The following is a 25,756-nucleotide window of genomic DNA, read 5'->3' on the forward strand; positions in this document are numbered from 1 at the left end:
ATTAAGTACCTCCATAATAAATTAGTTTTTATAGTTTATTTACATTTACATTTAAATTGTCTTAATCTAATCGATTCTCTCTTGCTTTAGCTACATACTATATATATGTAGCTCTACCTAATTAGTTCGTCGCAAATCTAGAGAAACTGTATGAATATCACAAAATGTTTTCGTTTTTTATTTTTTTTGTTGTTTTTCTTTTGGGCACTGCTGCTGGCAGGTGTTTTCGTCTCTCTCCCTCTCTTTGTTGTTCTTGTTTGTGGGTGGCAGGTGTGACAGTTGTGGCAGATATATCGGTATATATATATATATAATACTATATATACACACTATATAGGCTCTGCATACTCTTAGGCATCCGCATAGTCGATCACATCGGCAATTTGGACAGTCACATCACTGCCGCCGGAGTGATCTGAACCTGAGTCCATATGCTCCATGGCCGCCAAGCTGGCGGCACCATCGAGACATTCGAAACTTTGCCTTCGCTGGTGGTGACCTTTATGACCCTGCGGCCTGTGACTATAGGGTGGCGGTTGGGCTGGCAGAGTCTGTAGGATTTGTCTTTGGTTACGCGCTGAGGTCAGCTGATTGGGATGGAATTGTGGTGAATTCTGGAGTGCCTGCCTCAGATCCTTGACAGCCCGGGGAGCTGTTGCTGTGGCCATTGGTCCCGGTGTCCCTGAGGGTGGACGACTGGTGGGCGTGGCACTTGGTGTAGATCGCCAAACGGGCGTTGCATAACTGGCCATTGTTGATGGCTGCTGTTGCTGTTGTTGTTGTTGTGGTGGCGTGAGGATACGCATGGGCGTGGCATATTGATATGCCGGCGGCATGTCGTTAGCATCTGTGAGGAAATAATAATAAGTTCGGTTAAAAAGTGTTAAATGTTGGGTAATTTTACAAAGTTAGTAAGCCCATTAGTTAAGCAGAAGGACATATATATGGGATATATATATTACAGATTTAGTTATAGTCACAGAGAGAGGTACAAGTTACATTGTTGTAGATTAACAAAAACTAAAAGCATAATACCAATAGAGCAAAGTTTAGTTTCGTTTTACAAATTTAAACCAGAAATCAAAACTGCTAAAGGTGTCATCGTCACTACATTTTTAACCTGTTTTATAGGGATTTTATTTGCTAAATACATAAAATACATCCACCAGAAACTTATATGTTAGACAGATAGAGTTTGTAAACCATCACCATATTTTAGGGAAATTTTTTAACTACATTTTGTTTTTAGTACCTTTGTGGATATATGCATTCCGCATATTGTGATTTGCCTTTTTGCGTTTGTGTGTGTGTATCTCGTTTCCTGCCAGCATGAGTGTTTTTTTTTTGTTGCCTACTTCTGGGTGTACAACATTTTTTTGTGTTTTTCAAACTACGTGCAAGTGCGCAGTTAAAGTGTAAACAAGTTGTGTGTGTGTGTGTGTTTTTTTTTATCGGTAGAGGCCTGTAGGTCTGTTTTCCAATTACTTTTTGACTTAAATGTGTTACATACCAAAAAAAAAAGCTTAATTTTATAGTTAATTTTAATTTTTAAAGGTAAAGAAGAGGTTTTTCTGTTAAATTTACAAAGTTTGGTACTAAAATTTAAAGTTTTTATTTTTATTTTTGAATTTTGAAATAAAAAAAAGATATTTATGATTAGACAACATCTGTATTTCATTGCAAGTGGTCCCTTTTGACATGATATATGTGTCTATATATATGTTTATATATACTCCCAATTGGTTAGTATAGGTGCCTAATTTCTTAATCTTTCTTTACATTTGGTTAAGTTCTTAAAAGTAAGAAAGATATTTTATGTAAATCTCATGAGGAACACCATGAAAACCTATAAAAAAAATCTCTCTAAAAGATCCTTGACTTTGATCTAAAATGAATTCTGGGTAGAGTTAATAAATACAAAAGTGCCATTCCAAAAGACATCTCTCAGGAAACTTCAAAATTTGTTCACATTGAGAAGCCATATATAAAGATCCGTATTCGTTAATATCTATATTAATGTCTGGGCTCCTTTTTAGCTTCGTTTTAAAAGGTTTTTAGTACTAACTAAGAAAGAAAAGATTCTCAACACGAATACGGTTCATTATATATGACTGCCCAAGTACCCACAGCCTCTCTACACACATTATCATAAAATTAAGGGTTATATATGATATACAATATATATATACAAGTTAAATACAGTCCAGAGTTTCGTTATTAGCCCAGCCAAAGGAAAAAGAGTTATGACTATCTAACACATTCGGTTGGGATGCGGAAGTAGAGGCCGGTTCGATTCGTGGCCAACATGGCTGTGATTATTGCTGTTGGAATTGTAGTTATAGTCATTGCCATACTTACTCGTAGCATTGAATGGCTCAGAGTAGGTATCCTCGACGGGATGCAGCGGCGATGAGTAATCCCCACAGATCAAAGGACGCTGCTGATCTGGCTCTTGGTAGATAGGCTCATCATCGAACCCACCTTCACTGGCATTCAAACTCGGAGCAGTGGGATTGCATGCTGCACTGGCAGTGGTTGTGGTGGTGCTGGCATATGCATCGTCTATTGTTGGATTCCCATTGGCATTGGCATGACACTGGAATATGTGCTTAAACATTAGACTCTCAATCGGTGACGACTTTTGAGGCATATTGTCTATAAGAAATAACATCCGATTGTAGCATTCCTCTTTGCTTAGCTGACTATTGAGTAATTTAACGAGATTCTTACGCGTTTGATCGGAGGCATGTAGTTCTGATGCCTTCAGCTGTAATGCTAATCGGATATCCTCCTCTAAATGACATACATCACCATTGACATCGCCATGTCCACTGCCACCGTTGCGCAGGCACTTGATAAACCCAACGAGCACGATGACCAGCACGGTGACCACAACGATCAGTAGGGCTATACTCGTGATGGTGTATTTTCCCGAATCACTCAATTGATCACTGGCCGATTTGGTTACCCATTGGCCAGAGATGCAGTAACGTGTTATATTTCCGGTGCATGCCTCATTATAATACCGCCGTACATCCGTACTGGTGGCATTGATGCAGCCACTATGACGCTCTGTAACCTGGCACATAACATCCGATTCCAAATCATGATCGGTTAGCTCCGTTAGCCAGGACTTGTTGCACGAGCATTCATGCCCCACATAGACTTGATGAATGCGACACGTGAAATTCAAACTTCCCGACTGGGGATTCTGTAGGATATTATTACGGAAACTGCAGTTCGTTGGATTGATATTGAGCTCAACGCGTCCATAGTTCTGGAAGCGATTGTTCTCGATCTCCACATGATCAGCCTGGCTAACACTCAACCAGTTATTCTCCACGTGGCTTATGGAGTTGTTGCAAATGGAAAGGCTTACAGCTACCAAACGGATGGCATACGGCTGGATCCTTTGGATTCTGAATTGGGGTAAGAAAAGTTGTGAAATTATAAAGAAAATCAAAAGATATAATCAACTTACTTATTTCGAACCATAATCATGGTTGTTATGCCACTCTGACTAATCGCCTGACCCTCAATCGTACCAATAACCGTATCCCGAATGGCCACCATGTCACTATGAAGCTTATTGGTCAGCGCCTGGGCCTCGATCACCGCAATGGTACAGTCATCGATGTACAGCTCCTTGATGCTGATCACCCCAAAGGCATTGCTCTTGATCGTTCCAATGGTGCAGCGCAGTAGACTGACCTTGCCCATGGACACACCAAAGATGCCCAATTGATCGGTTTTAGAATCCTCCACTCGAAGCTATATAATCAAATGATTAGTATCATCTATATAGAATATTATATTAGACTCACATTAATGCCATACTTGGCCACGCCAGGATTGAAAGCATTCTTCATCAGAGTCAACTGGCTGATCCGTTTGAAGGAGCAATCCAGATTGGTCATCTGCAGGGCATTGGAAAAAACGGTCAGCTTGTCCACATCCTCCACCAGCAGTTTGTACTCCGCACCTAAAGTGTTTTAAATTTTGTGATATTATTTGTGATCCATTTAGATCTCATCTTTATAGACTTACCAGTTAGGGACTTCTCACGGAAGAAACACCGCGACACATTTCTAATTTCTATGCTGGGATAGCCACCTTTGTTATGGCTAAAAGCATTGCTGGTTATCTCCACCTGGTCGTCCCGCCTCACTCCAAACACACCAAAGTAGTTAACCTGGTTGTCTTGGAAGAAGTTCTCGTACATCGCAAACTGGATGTAGTCAGACAGCCGCACCTCAATGTACTTGATGTTCAGAGGCACCAAAAGTTGATCATTGAAATTGTTCGGAAGCTGTAAGAAAAATGTTAAGAATTGGTAGAAGATTATTGTGATTCAGTTTGGGGGAGAAAGAAGATTAAAGTCTCTGCTGTATTCCCTAAGACTCTTCTAAAGAACATGCAACGTAAAGTAGAAACATGCCTCTGAGCAAATCGTACTTGCAACAAGTTATTTAGCACTTCTTTTGGCACAAATGACTCACAAATTCATAGGCCATTGAGCAGTTTTTCTGTTTCTGTTATTGGGACAGGGAAACTGGGAGTTGCCAGACACTTGCCGCAGTTGCAATCTCTTTTTGTTTATTTAACTTTTTTTTTGTAATGTGCTTTGCTGCCTTTGGAGTTTGCTGTTGCCGGGGGTCTGTGACGCTTGACTTACATTTCTTGCGGTCTGTGTATCCCTCACTCTTGGATTTTATTTTTAAACGCAGTGTCTGCGACAACAACAATAGGGAGGAGGAGCTGCTGCTGCCACACAGCAACGGCAACAGCAGCAACAGCGACATCAGAAACATCAGATGAACGGCGACAACAACGGCAACTTGACCGCAACGTTCATTGCTCCATTGAAGAACCCCAACTGGAACTCGAACTCAAACTCGAACCATCACCCGAGGGTGCAATTTTCTCATTAAATTAAGTGAAAATAGTTGCAACTCAAAGTGCTGGCGATGGGTGACGAGATGATGTCCACCACCAAGACATATGTTTCCCTCTCTCTATATATATAACATATATATATATATGCCTGCTAATGATCATAATGATGATCTTGTTGTTGATCATGTTGAAGTGCCCAAGATCTTCTTCCTCGTTGCGTTAATGAATCTGGATTACCGTGACCCTCAAGTGGCAAGGGAAAGCAGATCATTACTCAAGATAACCCAAGGGTTTTTACAGATTTCTTTTTCGAGATAAAAGAGCTTAGAGCTTACTTCTTAGATCATAATGAAAGTGATTTGGTTAGGTGATGTAAGTTCAAGTGATCTTAGCATTAGCATTGCAATGAATTACTTGCAATACCCTCAGTATTATTATCCAGCAATATTGATGATTCGACCTTTTGTAAGAAGATTGTTTGCTTTTGGACGGCGCATATTATGTCTGGCTGTTGGTTTTTTTTTTTTGTAATTTCAATTCTGTTTGATTTCCAACTGACTCACACTGACTTGATTCACACTGCTGGCCATTTTCAATATTCCTTATCGGCGGAGAGTTTGGATATAGTCAAGATGGTCAATGAGCTGTTAATCAAAGTGATGGTGAAATTCATGACAGGAACAAAGACAACCTTATTTTATTATTAATAAAATATAGAAGACCTAGATAAAGCTAGTAACTTCATACTATAATGCGTAGTTAAAACTTTTGAAAATTGCAATTTATGTAATATTCACGTTTCGACATTCTTTGGGGTTTTTTCCTATGTAACTTATCACTACTATGGTTAACTTCAAGGGCTTTAAAAAAAACATTGAAGTGCAAATTTTGGATCTTATTTTGTTTTTTTAATGGTAAATCGCCATTATGGCCCTTGTTTAGATGCGTCAGTGCCTACGTGCTTTTGGCCAACACACGCAGTACACCTCCACATCTGCTGTTTCCTCATTTTTTACTCATTTCCTTTTTATATAGAAATCCGTTTTAATATAACTTTCTTTATCTAATCTGTTTGAGAGTCCAAAATAAAACAGCTAAGATATAGATTTGGATTTTTTTTAGATGAATCATAAGAGACAAAGGCCACGTTTATGTGTTAATTTGGATATCTGTCATTAAACTAAATTGGTTTTCCTTTACACAAAAATAAAGTATATATTTTCTTAACTATTTTCTTCAACCTTTTTCCTTATAGAAATATCAAATTTTTAGCTTAAAAAATCTAAAAGTGCATTAAAACTTCGACTTTTTCGTTGGCGTTAACGCAAATTTGTCGTCTTCGCACTTGCCATAATGGCAGAAGAAATATATATATATGTATATATATACAAAGTGAGGGTCTGGAGAGAGGGGGTGAAGAGTAGTGGCAGTGTAATTATAATGCACGCCTCGATCTGAAAGTCTGGCCACCTGCTCATACGTCTGGCCTCGTTGTTTGGCTGCTTGGGTTCAATGTCTTTGGATCTGAACCTGAATCTGGATCTTTAGCCCACAGCAGCTGCATTAGCTATATCCCTCATTCTCGCCCAGATTTCTGGCCTCCTTCTGCTGGCCCCCCGTTTTTGCTTTTTTCTCGGTCTGTTTGTTACACGCCTTTGGGCGCAATTTCTTTCAATTGCTCCAGTTTCTCGCTCTCTTCTCCTCTTAAAGAGGAAGTCTCAATTACGTGTGAGTTTTAATTTGCTTGTTTGTCTGACAGACAGTTTTCCACCCTCTTTCCGTCTACCCCCCCATCCCCTCCCTGTTTTCACTATGTTTTTCCACCCATTCCGCCTCTTCAGATTCAGTTTTCAAGTTTATGGGAACCATCAGAGTCGACAAGGAAAAACAAACACAAAAAACTGTGGCCAAAAACGTCTGAAAAAGTTTATGAAGTTTCCATCTCGTCAGATGGCGGCTATATATCGTCACAGATTTATATATATATATATATTTTTATATGGCTTATACAGATTGAAAAAATATAAGGCCGTATGAGTCATAAATTCCACAGGAAAAATATAAAATTTGTGAGTTTTTTCAGGCATAACTAATTAGGGTACTTTCGAGATAAGAAAAAATATGTAAAAACATTTTTTAAACTCATGAAATTAGTCACTAGGGTTAAGATTTTTTAAAGTATTAGTAGAATTTAAACCTAGCCTTTATTTATTAACAAGATAGTTAGAGTTTTTCCCAAAGAGTTTCCCAAACGGAAGAACTTCCACTTCATAGCCTTAACTCCCCTAAGAAGTTTTAAATTTTCCCCTTAAAGACTTTTCTCTCTGTGCAGATATAAGCTACATATTGATATCTCAACTCTATATATAGAACCTCTCACTCTTTGACAGATCGCTGGGCGCTTTTCTCCAAAAGATTCCGCTCACGATTTTCACATTTTCCGGACATTTTCCGATGGCGACAACTTTAAGTGATATTTCTTCTAGATATATATACGATTATATATATATATATTTGGAACGGAATCTATATAGTATTTGGAGTTGGAAGGGCGAAGGGCTGAAGGCGTGGCAGACAAGCGGAAATAGCTGCCGTCGCCTGGCTGGAAGTGCCAAAACCGACTAAAGAACATAAATAACCAAACAAAGCCAATTAAAAATAAATTATGATCCACCTCTGGCTCTCTTTCGGTATCTGTATCTGTATCTGAGTATCTTCTTATATATATATATATATATATCTATCTATCTAAAAACTGAAAAACCGGGAGACGAAACAAACAAGCCAATGGCAATCTGTTCATATGGTCACATGGAAAATTGGTAATGGACTTTCCCAATACAAATTTTTGCCACATATGTGGACCCTGCAGCGAATGATGCATGTGGCAAATGGAGCATTATTTGCGAGATAAGAATAAAGTGACAATCATCTGGAGTATGTCTACGTGACTGCTGATATGTAGAAATTTATTTTCTTTACCGATTCGTAATAGAAATGCTCTCAGATAAGTCATGACTTTATTAACATAAACGATGTTTGTTTGAGGGTGTGGAAATTCCACTTTCATTTTCTTTACTCTATTATGATTGACTTTTCCTTGCTAAGCATGTTTGTTTATTACAATTTGTGTATTGCTTGATATACATATATATATAAACCGCCCTTTTTGGAGTGCGGAAAACTTGCAGAATTCACTTCAATGAAAATTTACTGCGGAAATTGTTTACTCGATCGATATTCGCACTGATATATCTTTTCGTATACAAATTTCCTAGATTTATGTGGTAGAAATACAGAATTTATACCCAAATATTATTCTTTTTAGCCACTATGTGTGTTTTCCGTTTGTTAAAGGGAAAGAAAAACAAAGTTATTTCCTTTTTACTTGGCAGGGAAACTTAGTTTTCTTTAAGGGAAGATTGTGATTTGAATTTTCTGACTTGAGGGTTTTACTTGCTAGAGTTTTTTTTTGGGTCTTAATGGGAAAGGTTTACAAATTTAAGTTATATTTAATATAGTTTTCTAGTTGTTTTAACATTTTTGTAACATTCCTAAGAACTTATACTATATAAAAAACTGATTTGTAAGCAAAAATTACTCATATAACCAACCATCGCCTGAGATTTTCAAAGACAATAGTTACTACTTCATACTCCTACTCATTATTTATATTAAAATTATGAGAATATTGATTCTAAATCCCAGAAAATACCCATAAAATCATCAATCAACTTGAAATATTTTCATAAATAAGGTTACTAATATTTCAGTATAGGAATTTGATATATGCTTAGTTTCCAAGGAAACCATAAACCAAATGGTTTTTATGGCTTTTACGCATTCTCAGTTTATAGTTCACAAATTTGAGTCATATGCAGACATATTATGTACACATCGATTGCATATGCCTTGTAAATATTTCCCCCTTTCAATTTTCCATATCAAAGTGGTTTTTCTAGCTAAGAGTGTGTGTGTGTGTGTGTGTTTTATATACAATCGAAAGTTGTTTACTGATTAACGAAATTATTGGCAAAATTATAACGAATGCACGGCCGGCTCTTGCATTCCACCAGACACCTCCCCTGGGGCGCTGTCTTCTTGGTTTTGTTTTTTCCTATTTTTGTGGCCTACCTCGCATTGCATTTTCACACTCTTCGTGTCTCTGCTGTTTCTTCTTCTTCTTCTTCTTCTTCCACTTTGTTGTTGTTTTATTGTTGCCTCTCTAGAAGGAGGCATTCAATTTGTGGCAATTGATGGATTTTTAGCAGCTCACAGCCATAACATTTCGTCCCAAGTAGTTTAAGTAGCCATTCGAAATGGGAATTTAAGTAGGCGCATTCCACTAAAACAGAAACACTCGAAACGTCAACCACCGCTCCGCCCCTGACCCAACGTCTATTTCCTTTTCTCCTCCCCCTTGCAGAGGGAGAAATTTTCAAGAATTTTTTTTGGTTTGTTTTGCATATCGGAGAGAGATGTGTTAAAAAGGGAAATTAACTTTAAATTTTGTAGTTAAAAAGTGTAAATTTGTTGTAACTTTTGGTTAACAAAAAGTTGGTTAAGTTTAATATTTGGTTCAGTGGGTATAAGTATTTTGACTTTAGGTTAATCAGAATCTAAATGACTTTATAGATAATATAAAGCTGAAAAAGTTTTAATATTGGGAATCGAAAAGTTTAAAGTTTAAAACAGACATATTAAGCACCGAAACTGAACTCTTTCCAGGTTTTCCTCCTAAAAAAACCAACCAAAACTTTCTTTAAGTGCATTTCCATTTCAGTTTTCTTTCCATATAATTAAACTACTTTTGCATTGATTAGTTCTCTCACATTTTTCCCTGTGTTTTCCAGCTGCTGACACTATATAAGCGTTCATTTTTGGCTTATTACTGTCAATCTGTAGAGTTTTTGGGGAAGGGGAATGCCTAGAAAAAGTGGGTGGAATGCATTTCCACACGTTTATTCGTTATTCATTTCATTTCGCTTTCCGTTTTCTCAGTTCTTAGCTCTCGGTTCTCGCTTTTCAGTTTGTTTTTGGGTTTCGGTTTTTCGTTTTTCGATAGTCCGTCCACTTTGCACATAGAAAAAAAGAAACTGAAAACTGAACTGCAGGCCCACACAGCAGATAAATGAAATGAAATTCTGTATTTTGTATCTACAAGATGACGACACATGCGGCGCGCTCACTCACTCACTCGAATCGCTCACAAAGACAAGATAAGTCTTGGGGAGGGGAAAATGGAGGGGCCAGTTGGGGTTGGGGTGAAAGTGTCACCCACATCCGCTGGTAAAAGCAGCTAAGTTCATTCAAAATTGCCGAGGAAGTGACTTCGATAGAAGATATATTAACTTATAAAGGGATATTATATAACTCAAAGAGATCTTAGTTGATCAAAAGGCAGAGAATCATTATATATATCTTAAAGATATATATTTCAAGAACATTTGGATTATTTCATACTGATTTATGTTTAGAAATGGCTTTAAGTTCTTTGAATTGCAGTCTGATTTGGTTTTTTGAACATTTTGCGGGGAAAATAAACAAAGAAAACGTTTCTAAATTTTATGCAAAGCAGAGTTAACTGCTTAATTAAGTATTTTTATAGTACACTTAATCGAAATGACCTTGATATATCTGATAATCGTAAAACTTTAAAGTTTTTATCAGTAATTGAAAGTGACAAGTTATATATATAACTACGATTATACTCGCATTCAGTTAAGCTTCTTATCTCTGTGGAACTACTTTTATAAATAGCAATCACTTGCATTTTCCATATGCCTTATGAGCTATATTTTCAATATGAATATAATTTTCCATTACTGATGTATGTAAGTAAGAAACAGCCAAGATAACCATTCTAATTCCAACAGATTTCTATGCCTAAATACCTTTTAGGGTTAACCAAAACCATAAAGATTGATATCTAGACATCTGATTCTATATAAAATCTAGAAATTAATTCCATCAGAATCCGATTCTGGCTAAATGGTTATAAATTCAGCCTGCAATCACTTGCACTTGCTACCCTCTGTATTTTTTTCTTTTTTGGTTTTTTTTACTTCAGAGAGCTCTCAGCGAGTAGCAACAAAATACACACACACACGCACACCTGACTCATTAGCATAACCTGTCCAACGGGTTGGTCGGGGGGTAGGAGGGCCACTGGGCGGTACAACCTTATATAGATAGGGGGCGGACAGAGGAAGAGGGTGCGGCAACGGCGCCGCCTTCTTTCAATTTTATTTTTCATTCATTTTATTTTGCACGCAGCCCTGGCTTTTTGTTTACATTGCGATTGAACGTGCCATTAATCAAAATGTACTCGAAAAGCGAATTTTTCTCAAGTCTGGAAAACTATAATTTTACCCCAAAAATTCCAAGATCGAAGGCAAAAGTATATTCTAGCCATTAACGGAAATGGAAATTGTGTTTTTTCAGGCTATAATACTATACATATATAGTAACTAAACTAAATTAACAACTTAAATGAGCTTAACAGAATAACAACACAAAATCATAATTAAATATGAATAATATTTTTCAAAACTTGAGTCATTATCTCATTTTACATGGAATTCAAAATGATAAATACTAAAACACAAGTACTTATGATTGAGGTAACAATCATAACTAATTGCTGATAATTTCCACAAGCTGAAATACCAAAAAATTTTCATTTTCCAGCGCTAGCCGTTTACTAAATAAACAAAAAGCAGAAACCAAAGTCTGTGTTGATTTGTGGACTATCACTTATCGCCGCCACTGTCTGTCTTTTCGTCTTTTTGTCTTTATCAGCTCTTGCTTCCTCTTATCCAGCTTCTGTTTTTCCGATTTTCTTTGTAAATTTAAGTTTACTTCGGCATTTAGCGGAAAATTTGTGTGTGTTTAGTCACCCTGTACAGTGAGCACTTCTTTTTGTACTTTACAAAAAAAGCTACCACTTAATACATTACAAAAATAAAGATGACCCATAAGTATATTTATAATTTGTGTTAATTGGTAATTGATATTACTCAAGTGAGCCACTTTAAGTCCCAAAGTAATAAAGCCATCATTGAGATAGCATTTTCGCACACTTTTTATCAGCAAACGCAATCTACTAGACACTGTTTAAATTTAGTTTACTAACTGCTGTACATAAATCTTAATTCGATAAAAAAAAAATGTCACACACAAAACAGACACAGGCCTTCAAACTTTTCGCTAATTAGAAAAGCAAGGTTGACCAATTTAGGAGTGGCAACAGTAACAGTTTTACAAGCTTTAGTGAGATCTCTTTGTTGTTTCACTTTCAATGCATGTGTTTTTTCAGACGACAAAACTACAGTTAACAGGTCGAAGAAAAGCTTCTTTAAGAAGAAAACAGACTTTTAACTAAGTTTTCTTTAGTTTTTTTTTAGGCTTTTTTCTTTATTATAAATAATACACTAGAGTATTTAAAAGTCGTGGTACCATAAAGTGATACCAAATCGATGACCAATTAAGAAATATTAAAAACCGCTTTTGTGTGCGGCTGGCTGGCTGTGGTTATGAGTGATACCGAACATGAGTGATCAAAACTTACCGTTTTATTCAGCTTATAGTCGCAGAAGGCCCTGATATTGGTGCAGAAACAGTGGCTGCACAGGTCCTCCCGGTGGGCGGGGTCCAGCCCTCCTCCACCACCAGCATTGATCTGGGAGTAGCTAGGCAATCGATCGTAGCGCTCCGGCTGAGAAGATGCATCATGGATCGATATCGAAATTCCGATACTGATCAGGGCCAGTTGAATCCATCCAAAATTCATGGTGGTTTGTATGTCTGTTCACTTTTTTGTTGTTGCGGATGATTTTTGCTTAACAATTTCGTTTTTTAATTTTGGCAATGATATTTCATTATAATAAGAAACCGTTCGTTCGTTTCACTTCACACTTTTCTTTTTTACGTTTTGACGATCAGTGATCTTTAAGGCCCCGCACTAAAACGCATATTAATGCGTCTCTTCGTCATCCACAGAAATATTCTAGCAAAACCAATACAAAAAAAAAAATGTAGAAAAAAAAGACGGCAAAAGTCGCGGTGTTTCTTTCTTGATTCTAAAGAATTAATAAAATAATACTGCCCGCACGCCCAACTTGCTTGTTGCTCTGTCGATCGTACTCTGACGATCTGTCGAACAAGTGAGCAGCTCGCAGCTCGCAGTTCGCACATAACAAGTTCCACGTTCCATATTCCACATTCCACAATACAACAAGAGAGCGTAAATAGTGCCTCCTCGTCATCAGTGCTGCCAGATTCGACTGTTCAAAAATAACTCATATAAATATATAAGTTAAAAAATATTTGAAATTTGCCTAAACAAACATTTATTTAAGATAACTATTAAAAACAACAACTTAATTAATTACAGAAAATTAAAATAAATTACAAAATTGGCTAGAAATATCAACTAAATTACTAAGGTGGCAGCACTGAGCAGAAGAGCGTAAAATAGTGCTAGAGAGTGAGTGAGAGAGTGCGTTCCCCTCGTCGCATACGATTTACACTGTGACTATTGATTTTATTACCGGCGACTTAAAGATCTGCTATGATAGTTCGATCGAGTAAAAATTGAATAGTTTCTCCCAGTGTATGCCTCTCCCTAATATCTCCTCCCGTTCAATCACTCTCCTCTCTTTCTTTTAAATACCTCACAGCTGATCTCTGAAGCTCTTCGACTGGGGTTTTCGATAAATTAAATCAGCTGAACTGCTTTTTATTTCATTTCATGCATTGTCTATAGATACGGTATATATGTATGTGTGTATATGTATGTGTACATAACCATCTAAGAAGAAGACGAGCCGGAGACTATAAGCCAGAGAAGAAAGAATAACAAGAACCAGATGAAATCCACTTTAAGTCGCCCTTTATTGTTATCTTTTGTCAGTCACTCCGTGTTTGTACTACTCCTCCGGCCAGCAGATAATCATTTTGACTTTACTTCGTCGTAGGCTCTAGAAGTTAAACTATGTAACTTTATTGTACGTATAATTAATTATAGTACATCAAGTTCACCATTGATGTTATGTTTTCCTTCCGGTTTTCTGTATAACACAATCAGAATTAGTTTGTACTATTAATAATTACAAATATTGCTGTAAGCTAAGGTAGATTTTAGTTCTCCCTTAGGTTTTCAATATGTTTAATTTTGAAAAAAAAAGTGTACTTAAATTTGTCGTACTTTTAGCTGAATTATAAAATAATGACTGGTGAGCGGTTAAATTTAATTGCAGCCATTAGAAAGGCATTTCCCCCATTATGAATGCATTTCTTGGGCATTGCAGTAAATCAATTTGCGTTCAATTTGATGGCAAAGTGAAAAGCGGAAGTTGCAGGGAGAATATGAGACAGGAGTGAGGGGGACCAACAGATGATAATTCCGGAAGATACGGGTTCTCCCGATTCTCCCCCGATTTCGAACCGCTCAATTATTACATCGTTGGATCGGTGATTTCTGTCTGAGTTTCCGATCTCTACGTGATAATTTCGTTTTTCTAAACATCCCCGATTTCTGGAAAACAAAAATGGGTGTCATTGGCATACGGCCTTTATAATGGGGGTGTGCCATAGCAATCCCCGGAGATTTTAAAGTGAATTCAAGCCCAACTTTTCGTTCTCATTACTTTAGATCAATTAAATACCCTTATCACTATCGGTCATTAGGTATATGAAATATTATTAGGGAGTATTTAGATTTTGAAATTTGTGCTTTTGAAAGTTGTGCTTGAATTTGTGATTCATTTTTCTACATTATAGAGCTGATTGTTATAAAAATATATATCATTTCATTTTTCTTTTTTAGTAACATATATTTTCTGCTACGGTTTTTCTTCGATAAGAATAAATAATGAAAGTCATGTTCGTACTTGGTTTGCCTTTGTCTCTGTCTATCTATCTAGCTGTCTTCCTCTATCGCTCTATGTATCTCTATCCCCATTTCATTTTGTTGCTGTTTTGCCCCTTCGGACAAGACAACTCTTCCGCATTTTGTGGCATGATAAAAACTGAATTGAATGAATGAATGAACGATTACATTGCCGCAATAGGGAGCACACACACACACTCGTCTGCCCGTTGTCCCCTTCTCGCTTACTTCCACACTCAAAGAAGAACCCTCTCTATCCCTTTCTACGAATGCAACTCCAGTTGGGGATCCCGCAACTTGTTTCTCTGCGCTCCATTTCCATTTGTTTGCCATTCTACACTCAACAAAATGTGTTAATCTTTTATTTTGGTAAGAAAACTGAGAAGAACGTAGTTAGTTTGCCAAAGATGAATAAGCACTTGGGAATTATAAGTTCATGGTGATAGGTTTTACAGTTATTCTGCTAAAAATCTAGCAAAATATCTTTTAAATTAGAGTTTCAGTGTAGACAGGAATTGGAATGATGGAGCGGTGGGGAGGGCGTATTCAGGGGGGTAACGGGGTTAAATTGCAGTGGAAACGTGTTTCCCACAGGTAGCTGACGCACACTCACGCAGCCACACATTCAAGCACACACACATGTGGCCACAATTGGCTGGTGCCCTTTGTTGTTATAGTTATTTCCCTCTTTGTTTCTCTCTCTCTCTCCCCCATTCCCATTATCGGTTTTGTTTTGTTTTTATATTCGCCGTGAAGTGCAGGGTCGCCACCATGAGGTGGAGTACCAGAACTGGGGGGCACTCCGTCCCTGACATTATCATTTTCGTTGGAAAAACTGAAAACTCCACTTTCCGCCATCCCCCTTTTTCGTTACCATACATTCCCATTTTCCATTTCGTTTGTATTTATTGTTTTCGGTATTGTTTTATTTGCTTTTTATGTAAATAAAATATGTGTGTACGCAGCTTTGTGTGTGTTTCGGTTTGATTCCCCTACCAACCCACTCCATTTCCAATTTCCCTAAAAAAAAGTACCCAAACTGAGACCGTTACATCCCCAATTTCCTAAAGCGGAAAGATTGTCACGAGTTAAATCACCTGTTGCCCATCGCCAAACATTTGGTTAGCCCCATTGATAGTGATTCTATATTAAGTATGTATTCTAATCACATTCTACTTTTACTTTTCACTAAAACGGGTTCTAACAAAATTTGGAATCTAGAATTACAGAGTTGTAAAGTGGCAAATATGTTGGCTTATTAAATATTTGTTTCTTTATTTAAAAAATATTGCTTAAAGCATAAAAAAAACAACAGAAGCTACTTCCTTTAAATGCATTATATATGATTAAAGATAAGATTATGAAATATACTTGCACCTAGAGGCAATGAGCGTTACCGTATAGTAATTCCTAAGCAACTAAATAAAAACTTACCACCTATTACATCTCCAAAATTAAGTGATTATTTCGTAACGTAACGCTACTCTGACGTTCTTTAATTTTCTCACACGTCGCTGGGCATGTGCGTGCCTGTCCTTTCATTCACGCACACACACGTGCACCGCCCGCTGTGCCATTACGTGCCCTTCGACCCTTTTCAGTCTGCCTACCTCCCCCGCCACTTTCAGCCTGGTTTGCCTTCGCCCTTCTCCCTACGTGCCACTCTCCTTCCGCCTGCGAACCGCAGGTCATCTAAGCGGTCCATCTTTGATGCTGTGCCTCTGATTGGATTGGAAATGGATTTAAGTGCGTAGCAATTCTACCTGATCGCTATCGTGACCTTAAGCATTGACCCCCGAATTTAGGGAGAAATTGGTAAAAAGAAATTCTGACTGGGTATAAAAATATTTTCACAGCATTATCAGTAAGAAAATGTTTGCTTACTTTTTAAGGATTTGTGGTACCTTTTTGGTGTTTACTTAGAATTATCATTAGAATGTCGTTGAATGGAAATGAAAGATGCGATTTTAGCTAATATGTCATAAAATCCAATTGGATTCTGGAAATCACATCCATTTTCCCAAAGGGAAGGCTTAAAAACGAATTTTAGCTTATCATTTACCGAGAATATAGAATAAAATATATCTTATCTTTTAAAGAAAAGTAGAAAAAGTTATATTCCTAATCTTAAACCTTTTCTGTTCCTCGTTTTAGTTCCCAATCGAATGAGCGTCAGTTTCTCAAGGACTTTATCAGCGGAGCGCCAGGTTCGTCGGGTGCCCGTTTGGCTGCCTGGTTACAGCCCGAGTCTCGACTAGATCCCAATAAGTAAGTTTATAAGTCAAATTTATTTTATTTTCTTTAATACCCCATCTTCCCTTGCAGATGTGAGCTGAACACGATTACGGAGCCACTGCGTTATGGTTGGCCCTCTCAAGTGACGGTCACCATACGAGATCAGTACGGTGATGCGGTTCTGGTGCCAGAGCTCAAGGTGGAGATCAAGGCGATACCCACGGGATCAGGTCCAAATGGAAGCGTAACCGGAGTTGGAACATCCGGAGTCTCAGCTGCTGGAGTATCTGCACCAGGTCCGAATCTGTGGATGCGTAGAGCCTCGGGCGACACCTGGGGATGGGGCGGAATGGCGCCACCACCGCGTCTCAACTACGAGCCCACCTCCAAGGAGAAAATGGTCTTCAAGGCCATCACTTTCATGAAGCCCTTCACCAACTATTCATTCGAGGAGTTACGATATGCCAGTCCAGTGCAAACTCGGATCACAGAACTCCTTAACGCCAAGGATATGGAGGATGGCACCTTCAGTGTCCAATGGACGCCCAGTTCTGTGGGTGCCTACTGTCTGGCGGTGACCATCGATGGTATTCCGCTGGAGGAGGTCTATCGCGTGGATGTCAAAGAGGGAATTCTGCCGCCACCAACTCAGAGGAGCAGCGCCCAGCGAAGGCCACAGGCACCTAGTAAACTGCGTCGGTATCAGGTGGGTACATCGTACTTATAAGAATGATATGACATAGTAATTGGTTCACCTCTTTCCAGGCACGTCATAGTTCCGGATTGAGGATTCGATCCCATCCCACGCTGCAGTCGGAACAGGTGGGCGTGGTGCGGGTGGGCGGAGTGATCTCGTTCATCGACGAGATTGAAAACGATGATGGTGTCTGGCTGCGTCTGTCCACGGAGTCCATACGACAGCACTGCACCATGGGCTGGTATCCAACGGAGGCGTGGTGTCTGCAGTTTAACCAACATCTGGCCAGGATGCTCCTCCAGCCGGTCACAGATAAAGAGGTCAACCCGGTGCGAAAGGGAGTGGCGGCCGAAGAAGAGGAGGAAGAGCCACCACCCGCCAGTCCAACGGGCAGTGGCGAAGCAAGTCCCGAACCGGAACCGGATCCAAGTCCAGTCCTCAGTCCAGCCAAATCGAAGCCAGGTCGCTTTTTGGCCGGTCACCAGTCCACGAATCCCTTTCTGTATCCCTCCAAGCATGCTGATCTCGCGGAGCGAGAAGCCCAAGTGCAGGAGGAACGTGAAAAGGAGGAGGAGCAGGCGCAGGACGATGATGCCGATGATCGGGAACCGGAACAGGAGGCACTGCCCGCCGTTGAGCTACTACCAGCCCACATAGGCTCAGCCATAGCTGGGGTTGTGGGCGGTGGAGCCATCAAGTTGCAGGCCCTGCAAAAGTGGTTCAAAGGCGATGCCGTGGAGGGAGCCCAACCACTGACCCCCTCTCATTCGCCTCCTCTAGCCGGAGTGTCGGTAAGGGAACTGGTACGGGCCATGGGCGGTCAGGACTCGCAGCGTGGCAACGGCAATAGAAACCAGCAGGAACAGGAGCCGGAATTCAGCTTGGCCAGCATGAGGAGACCCAATTACTCGGCCAGTCAAACGGCGGCGCTGCTTTCCACACCCAAGCATACGCCTAAACGGAGTGCTGTTATGCCTGCGGAAACGACTGGCTTGGAAGATGACCTAAGTCTTCTGCAGATCACCACCACCACAACGGGTCAGGGGGAGCAGCAGAGTGAACTGCAGCTGGCCACCACTTCCACGGCCTCGTCGGCATCCAAGAGGAACACCATGGGTCCAATCAAGCGAGCCATGCCTCCATCGTTTGCGGAGAGCATCCGGGCGGTCTTTGCTGCCCTCCTTTGGCACGAAGGCGTAGTCCACGATGCCATGGCCTGTGCCAGTTTCCTTAAATTCCATCCGGGCTTACCAAAGGAAGGCGCCACAGTGGTCACACGACGCGGCGAGGCCGGAGATCCCAGGCTGCAGCTTTCAAGGGAACAGAAGGCCCAACAGCGACACTCCGTGGAGGTGGCCAATGCTGGTAACTACCTGAACATCCGACCCAGCACTTTGGAAACCCTCACCAAGAGTGGAAACTGTTCGCTGCATAATCGGAGCAAGTACCGCAAGAATTTGCTTAGCGGCGGTGGTGTCATGAATCCCGGCGAGGATCCGGCTCAGAAGCTGCAGGCTCTGCCCGAATTGGTAAGCGTCTTGCCGCCAGCTCTTCGATGTCTCGTCTATCTGTGGGAACAGATCTGTTCCGGTTGCGTTCAAATTGTCCAGTCGAATGCCTTGGAACAAAGGGAACCTCGATTGCTGTCACCCGGAAGTCGGGATCTCAACGGAGATACTGATAACGAGGGCAAGGATGGCAAATGCTCGGAGCAGGGATCCGGCGGCGAGAAGGATCTGGGCAGAAAATGTAAGCGCAAGAAGAAGGATGATGGCAGTTGGTGCGAAATCTGCGAACTATTCCTGCCCATGCCAGTGACCTACCACATGAGGATAGCCCATCCGGGCTGCGGGAAATCAGCCAAGGGTAAGGGCTATAATTCCGTGGGCATATTCTGTGAAGGATGGGCTGGTAACTGCGGTGAGGGTGGCAAGGGAGCCTCTTCGTGGTTCCTAATGTGCGATCCCTGCCGGGATCGGTATCTCGCCTCCTGTCGCAGCGCCAACAACATCAACAGTGCTGCCCGCCAGTTGGAGTCCAGTACCACGGAAGGTGAGTTTTTGTAGAGTCCGACTTGGTAGAATAAGTCCTAATCCTGAATACTAATCCTGCAGGCAACGAGCTGAATCTGTTTGGAGTAAAGTCCACCACCCTGATAGCCAATGCTGAGGTGTATACCACGATGCGGGAGAACGCCACATTCCTGCTGGAGCTCTGTTCCAGCTCAAGTTCTGCATCTGGGGCAGCTGGCAACCTGACCTCCAGCAATACCAATGCCAAGCGATCACCACAGCAGATGTCTGTCGTGGCCATGCCCGTGGTTATCGAGCACCAGCTGGGCAACTCTGATCTCAAGCCAAGCACCAGTCGATGCAGTCGGATGGCTCGATTAAGCGGTTCCAAATTCTGTCCAGGAGTCGGTAGCGGAGCGTTCCGCAAGAGCTTCGTCGGTGGACCACCAACAGCGCCGGAGAACGTTTGGTTGGCTCCAGAAAGCTTCGCTTGCCTAGAGTGCCTTGGCACGGCTGGACACGAGGATCTACCTTACGAAATGTTTGGACTGGGTCCCAACTCTAATGATAATGGCTACGATAGGGTGAGTACTTGGCTATCTGGAACTCCTCATCATTATTAAACATTTACTTTCCATTTCCCACAGCCGCTTTCGGAGATCTCCTATGAGTCCTGCGAACCGAATAACTATGAGCTGCTTTCAGGCTCTTTGGCGCCTGGATCTACAGTCGCTGGCGGAGGTCCAGGCTCAGCGGGCGGTGGTAATCTATCCAAGTTCCATCGCAGCTATTCAATGGGCCAAGGCTGGGCGTCACTGGCCCAACATAACCACCCGCCACAGCAGCACCATCAGCAACAGCAACACAACCAGCAGCAACAGATGCACCTGCAGCTCCAGCAACATCAGCAGCCTCCCGTGGAGGGTCAACCGAAGGTCGTCTACAGGCGGAGAAACAATTCCACTAGCGAAGGCGATGGATCCCTACTAATTTGCTATCCATCGGATCATCTGCGTCGCCTGGTGCCGCACAAGCTGTTGGCCAGTGTGTCCGTTATGCAGACCGTTGCCAGCGAAGGAACCAGCAAAGATCATTCATCTGGCACGTTGGGCTTGGATCAGTCGGCTGGACAAAATGGTGGTGGCAATCTATTGCTCACCCGTCCTGCCATGGCATTCATTACTCAAAAACACGAACTGGATAGACTCAGGGCAGCCATGCGAAGAAGCTTGCGGATAGCTGCCTGTAGAATATATGCCCTGCAAGCTCTTAACTGGCTCCTGAGAAGTGTCACCCAGGGTGTGTGCCTGCACGATCTGATGTGGTGGTTTGTCAGCTCACTGACTGCCACTGGAGGTCATCAGCCAGAGGGCAGGGGCGAGGAAGCCGCCGAGCCGGCACTGGAACATCCGGTGGCCTACACCCAAATCAGCGGCAGATTCGCCCATCTAATCACGCAATCCTTACACGTGCTCCTGCAATCAGTGGCAGATCTTACTCTCCACTTGCCCCTCGGATCACCCTTGCAACGGGTAGCCATTCAGTGCTTTGGTATCCGTTTCCGTCAGGCAGATCACCAGTTCCTCCACAGTTCACATGTATTTGGTAACATCTCGAAGATACTGTCCAAGTCGGATGAACAGAACGATGCCATGGCCGTTTCAACGCTCCTCAAGCCCGACTGCGATGCAGAGCACAATCAGGTACATCCGGTAGCAACGGGAGGATCAGGAGCAGGAGCTCGGCTCCTTTGCTATACAGACCTGGCTGGAATGTTTGAGGTAACAGTTTCCTCGCGTCCAGCCATGGCGGAATCCCTGACCGATAACTCAACGGAGACCTTCTGGGAAAGCGACGAGGAGGATCGCAATAAGTGCAAGATCATCGAGCTGTCACTGACCAAGCTTAACTACGCCTGTCGCTATCTGCTCGTCCACATCGACAATAGTCGAGATATTCAGGTTAGTCTACTAAGGTTGAAGATCTCATGATTTGGATGTTATAATAATTGTGATTCCTTCTCTTTTAGAACAAGGTCCTCAACGTGGTTTTCTATGCCGGCCAATCGCTGGGCGATACCAATGTAATCAAGTCGGCGGATGTGGATCCAAAGGCCTGCTCTTGGATTTCTGCGAAGATTTGCGATGATAGCTGCACGCATTTCCGTTTGGAGCTTCATGGACCGGAGAATACATTGCGTGTACGCCAAATCAAGTTACTTGGCTTGCCAACGGGAGGATCACATGGTCTGGAGGATCCCTCGGATCACAAGCACCAGCAACATCTGCGTTTGAGTCATGCCTCTCGCATCCAGCAGCAGATTTGTGAGGCGGAAACTTTGAGAGTTTTCCGCTTGATCACCGGTCAGGTGTTTGGCAAACTGATAAGCAATGTGGGTTCGGATTTAGTGCCACCAGATTCGGCGGGCATAGGGCCACCAAGCAGTGGAGCAGCCAGTACTTCCTTGTTAGCCGATTCTCTGGATCTTAGGGAGCACATGGTGGGAATTCTGTTCTCGCGTAGTAAACTGTCCCATCTGCAGAAGCAGGTCATCGTACACATTGTCCATGCCATTCGCAAGGAGGCGCAGCGGGCTAAGGAGGATTGGGAGCTGGTCAATCTGGCACATGTCCTAAAGCAGCCACCCCAATCTGTGCAATCCGTGCCAGCCCCCGCTTCAGCCAGTAGTGAAAGTTCACCGGAAAGAAGTCGAGCTCCGGATACCTATTGCTTCGAGATGCTCAGCATGGTCTTGGCTCTGTCGGGCAGTGTGGTTGGTCGCTCGTATCTCTCCCAGCAACATGGCTTGCTAAGGGATCTCTTGGGACTTCTGCACACCGGCAGTGATCGAGTGCAGCGACAGGTTACGGCTTTGTTACGCCGTATCCTTCCAGAAATATCACCCGAGAGCTTCGCTGAGTTACTGGGAGTACAGAGATTACCACCAGCTGATTATAGTATCGCCCATCAGTCAGCCAGTGATTTTGATATGAGTCGCCTGGGGCTGCTGGATATATTCCTGGCCGTAATTGCCAAGTCCCTGCAGTTGCAGGTGAAGGTAAAAACAACAGCAGCTTCTGCCGGAGGATCTGGATCTGGAGGCTCATCGAGTGCTGGAGCTGCCCTCAAGGCGGGCCAGCAGGAAAAGACCCCGGCCTTTGTGAGACTCTGCAGTTCGCTGGATCTTTCTGTGCAGCAGCTGAGATCAAGACCGCCCACCGGTGAGCCTGGAGGACCTGATCCCTTCCAGTTTGAGGTCGTGCCACCAAGGAAGGAATCAAAACGAAATCTTAACCAGCGGTGGTTCTTAAACGGAGTCATCTCCACCAAACAGGCGGAGAGCATTATCGGTCTCATTAGAGACTTGGCCAGCGTAAGTGAATCTTCACTGAAAAAGCTTTTAAGTTTACTTATCTTTTCCTTGCCTTCTTTACAGGGTAAGCTCAGCGAGAAGTGGTCACAGATCACCAAGGCAGCTATAGCTGAATCTGTGTTGAATCTTACCCGGCTGGAGGAGATTTACCGCTCGCCAGAGCACTGCACCAAGACCTCAACATTGTGGCTGGCATTGGCCAGTCTGTGTGTCCTAGAGCGTGACCACGTAGAGAAACTGTCATCCGGACAATGGTCCAAGCTATGCGATACGCGTCCATTGTGCAGCAACCATGACGATGGTGAAACGGCAGCCATCATCCAGTGCGAGACCTGTGGATCTCTCTGCGGCGACTGCGATCGTTTCCTGCATCTGAATCGGAAGACACGCTCCCACAAACGAACGGTGAGTTACCAGAATTTTCTATATATTTTCTGGATTTTCTTATACAGTAAAACCATTTCCTGTTATAGGTTTGCAAAGAGGAGGAGGAGGCCATTCGTGTGGAGCTGCATGAATCTTGTGGCCGAACCAAGCTCTTTTGGCTGCTGGCCTTGGCCGATTCCAAGACCCTAAAAGCAATGGTGGAGTTTCGCGACGGCAGCCACACGATCATTTCGGGTCCCCAGGAGGCGGTGGGCAGATGTCGGTTCTGTGGCCTAACCGGCAACTCTGGTCTGTTGGAGATCGGCAATGTGTGTGCAGATGCCCAATGCCAGGAGTACGCCGCCAACTCTTGTCTAAAGACCAAGCCATGTGGCCATGCGTGTGGAGGAGTGACGGGCGAGAGAAAGTGCCTGCCCTGCCTGCAGCACGTGTGCCATGCGCGCGAAAACGAACTGGCAGAAGAACTGAGGGATCCCAAGCTTACTCAGGATGCGGACGACATGTGCATGATCTGTTTTGTGGAGGCAGTGTCTTGTGCTCCTTCGATACATGTAAGAGCAGTAGTCTGACACTGAAGAACTTCGTCTAATTTGTTTTTGTTTCCAGCTGGAGTGCGGTCATGTGTTTCACTATCATTGCTGCAAGGCAGTACTGGAGAAGCGCTGGAGCGGACCACGCATCACCTTTGGCTTCTCTCTTTGCCCCATCTGCAAGGCGGACATCCAGCATCCCTTGTTGGCAGACATCCTGGAGCCTATCAACGGACTGAAACAGGACGTCAAGCGCAAGGCTCTCATGCGGTAAGGAATTCTTTAAATATATCAGATTATGATTTTTAATTTCATTTTTCCATTTTCAGAATCAAGTACGAGGGCGTGGTGAAGGACACGGATAGCAAGGATGTCAATATGACCCAGCTGGCGATGGATCGGTATGCCTACTACGTCTGCTTCAAGTGCCAGAAGGCATACTACGGCGGTGAGGCACGTTGTGATGCGGAGATTGGCGAAAAGTTCGATCCAGAGGAGCTGGTCTGCGGCGGATGTTCGGATGTGGCCAGAGCACAGATGTGTCCAAAGCATGGAACTGACTTTCTGGAGTACAAATGCCGCTACTGCTGTTCGGTGGCGGTGTTCTTTTGCTTTGGAACAACGCACTTCTGCGATACCTGCCATGACGATTTCCAGCGACTAACCAATATACCGAAGGTCAAGTTGCCGCAGTGCCCGGCCGGACCGAAGGCCAAACAGCTGCTGGGCGACGAGTGCCCGCTGCACGTAATGCATCCGCCCACCGGTGAGGAATTCGCCCTGGGATGCGGCGTCTGTCGCAATGCCCAAACATTTTAGCCAGACACTTGGAATGGACCGAATGACGAATGGAAAGCCCAACATGAATCAGACGACGAGGAAGAGGATGATGACGACGACGAGGAGTTGGTACCGGATATGTGGGCGAGCGTTTGGTCTCAGTCGGACGACTCCCGGACATATTTATAAAGATCTAAAAGCCCCCAGAAAATCCAAGACCCAGTACACTCCCGTGGAAAAAAAGGATCTTTCATTCCTTAGATATTAATTCACTCATCGGAATGGAAAACGAAAATGGATAGATATTTTCTAGGATAGCTGATATTTGAACGATGGATATTGGATTACAGATTAGCAAATAGCAAATAGCGTTTAGCATATTTTACCCCAGGCAATATTATTTTGTAACACACTCGACGAAATCAAAGCGAATCTCCTCCCATTTAATGATCAAAAAGAAAAATCTCACTATTTATTTAATGTACAATTCGGCGGAGTCGAGCGAGCGAGTGGGAGAGAGGGAGAACGAGTGCGGGAGAGAGCACGAGAAGTGTGTACATAAATCCTCCTGCCCCCTGACCACTGATCTCTATGACCTCCTCCTGTCACAAGTCCCTCGTCCTCGTCCCCCTGTCCTCGGCCCTCAACCTCCTCTAACTCCTCCTCCATCTCCTCACCCTCACTCCAGCAAAAATCACATTATGCTACATTTATATATATATTTGCAAATAACTAAATTATATATATATATATTTATTATGAATGCGACGAGCGGAAGGATGCAATAAAAATCAATTCTGAATGTAAATTAACGAACTTTGTCCTCTTAAAATTTGTAATATGCAATGCAGCAAAACTTACCACCCCTATCACTCGAACTCGATTTTGGAGAAATCAATTTTTGCCTAAATTCTGCATTTTTGATAAGGGGTACCATCATCAAAATTTTCCAAA

General features: G+C 42.4%; 2 protein-coding genes across 5 annotated transcripts in view; one reads left to right on the forward strand and one right to left on the reverse strand.

Moving 5' to 3' along the window:
- Positions 1-25,572, forward strand: part of LOC108110029 (E3 ubiquitin-protein ligase highwire) — a 39,563-nt gene extending 13,991 nt beyond the window's left edge. The window contains 10 exon segments of the mRNA XM_041819681.1: positions 16,943-17,056; positions 17,114-17,729; positions 17,789-19,772; positions 19,835-20,316; positions 20,380-21,693; positions 21,762-23,105; positions 23,169-23,510; positions 23,579-24,043; positions 24,099-24,292; positions 24,352-25,572. Coding sequence (XP_041675615.1) covers positions 16,943-17,056; positions 17,114-17,729; positions 17,789-19,772; positions 19,835-20,316; positions 20,380-21,693; positions 21,762-23,105; positions 23,169-23,510; positions 23,579-24,043; positions 24,099-24,292; positions 24,352-24,841 — 7,345 coding nt within the window. The 3' untranslated portion in view covers positions 24,842-25,572.
- On the reverse strand, positions 22-13,067 carry LOC108110030. Of its 4 annotated transcripts, none has more exons than XM_017218877.2 (7): positions 12,467-13,067; positions 4,048-4,309; positions 3,825-3,982; positions 3,482-3,771; positions 2,807-3,419; positions 2,359-2,596; positions 22-847 (listed from the first exon to the last, which is right to left on the reverse strand). In XM_017218877.2, the coding sequence occupies exons 1-7, from the start codon at positions 12,686-12,688 to the stop codon at positions 351-353; spliced, it is 2,280 nt and encodes a 759-aa protein (XP_017074366.1). In that variant the 5' UTR covers positions 12,689-13,067; the 3' UTR covers positions 22-350. The 4 variants fall into 4 exon arrangements, with proteins under 4 accessions (XP_017074366.1, XP_017074365.1, XP_017074364.1 ...); XM_017218876.2 differs by having other exon boundaries at positions 2,359-2,655; positions 2,731-3,419; XM_017218875.2 differs by having other exon boundaries at positions 2,359-3,419.
- Positions 25,573-25,756: the final 184 nt, after the last annotated feature.

This window comes from Drosophila eugracilis, unplaced genomic scaffold (assembly GCF_018153835.1).
Source record: "Drosophila eugracilis isolate 14026-0451.02 unplaced genomic scaffold, ASM1815383v1 contig_1764, whole genome shotgun sequence".
Classification (NCBI taxonomy): Eukaryota; Metazoa; Arthropoda; class Insecta; order Diptera; family Drosophilidae; genus Drosophila; species Drosophila eugracilis.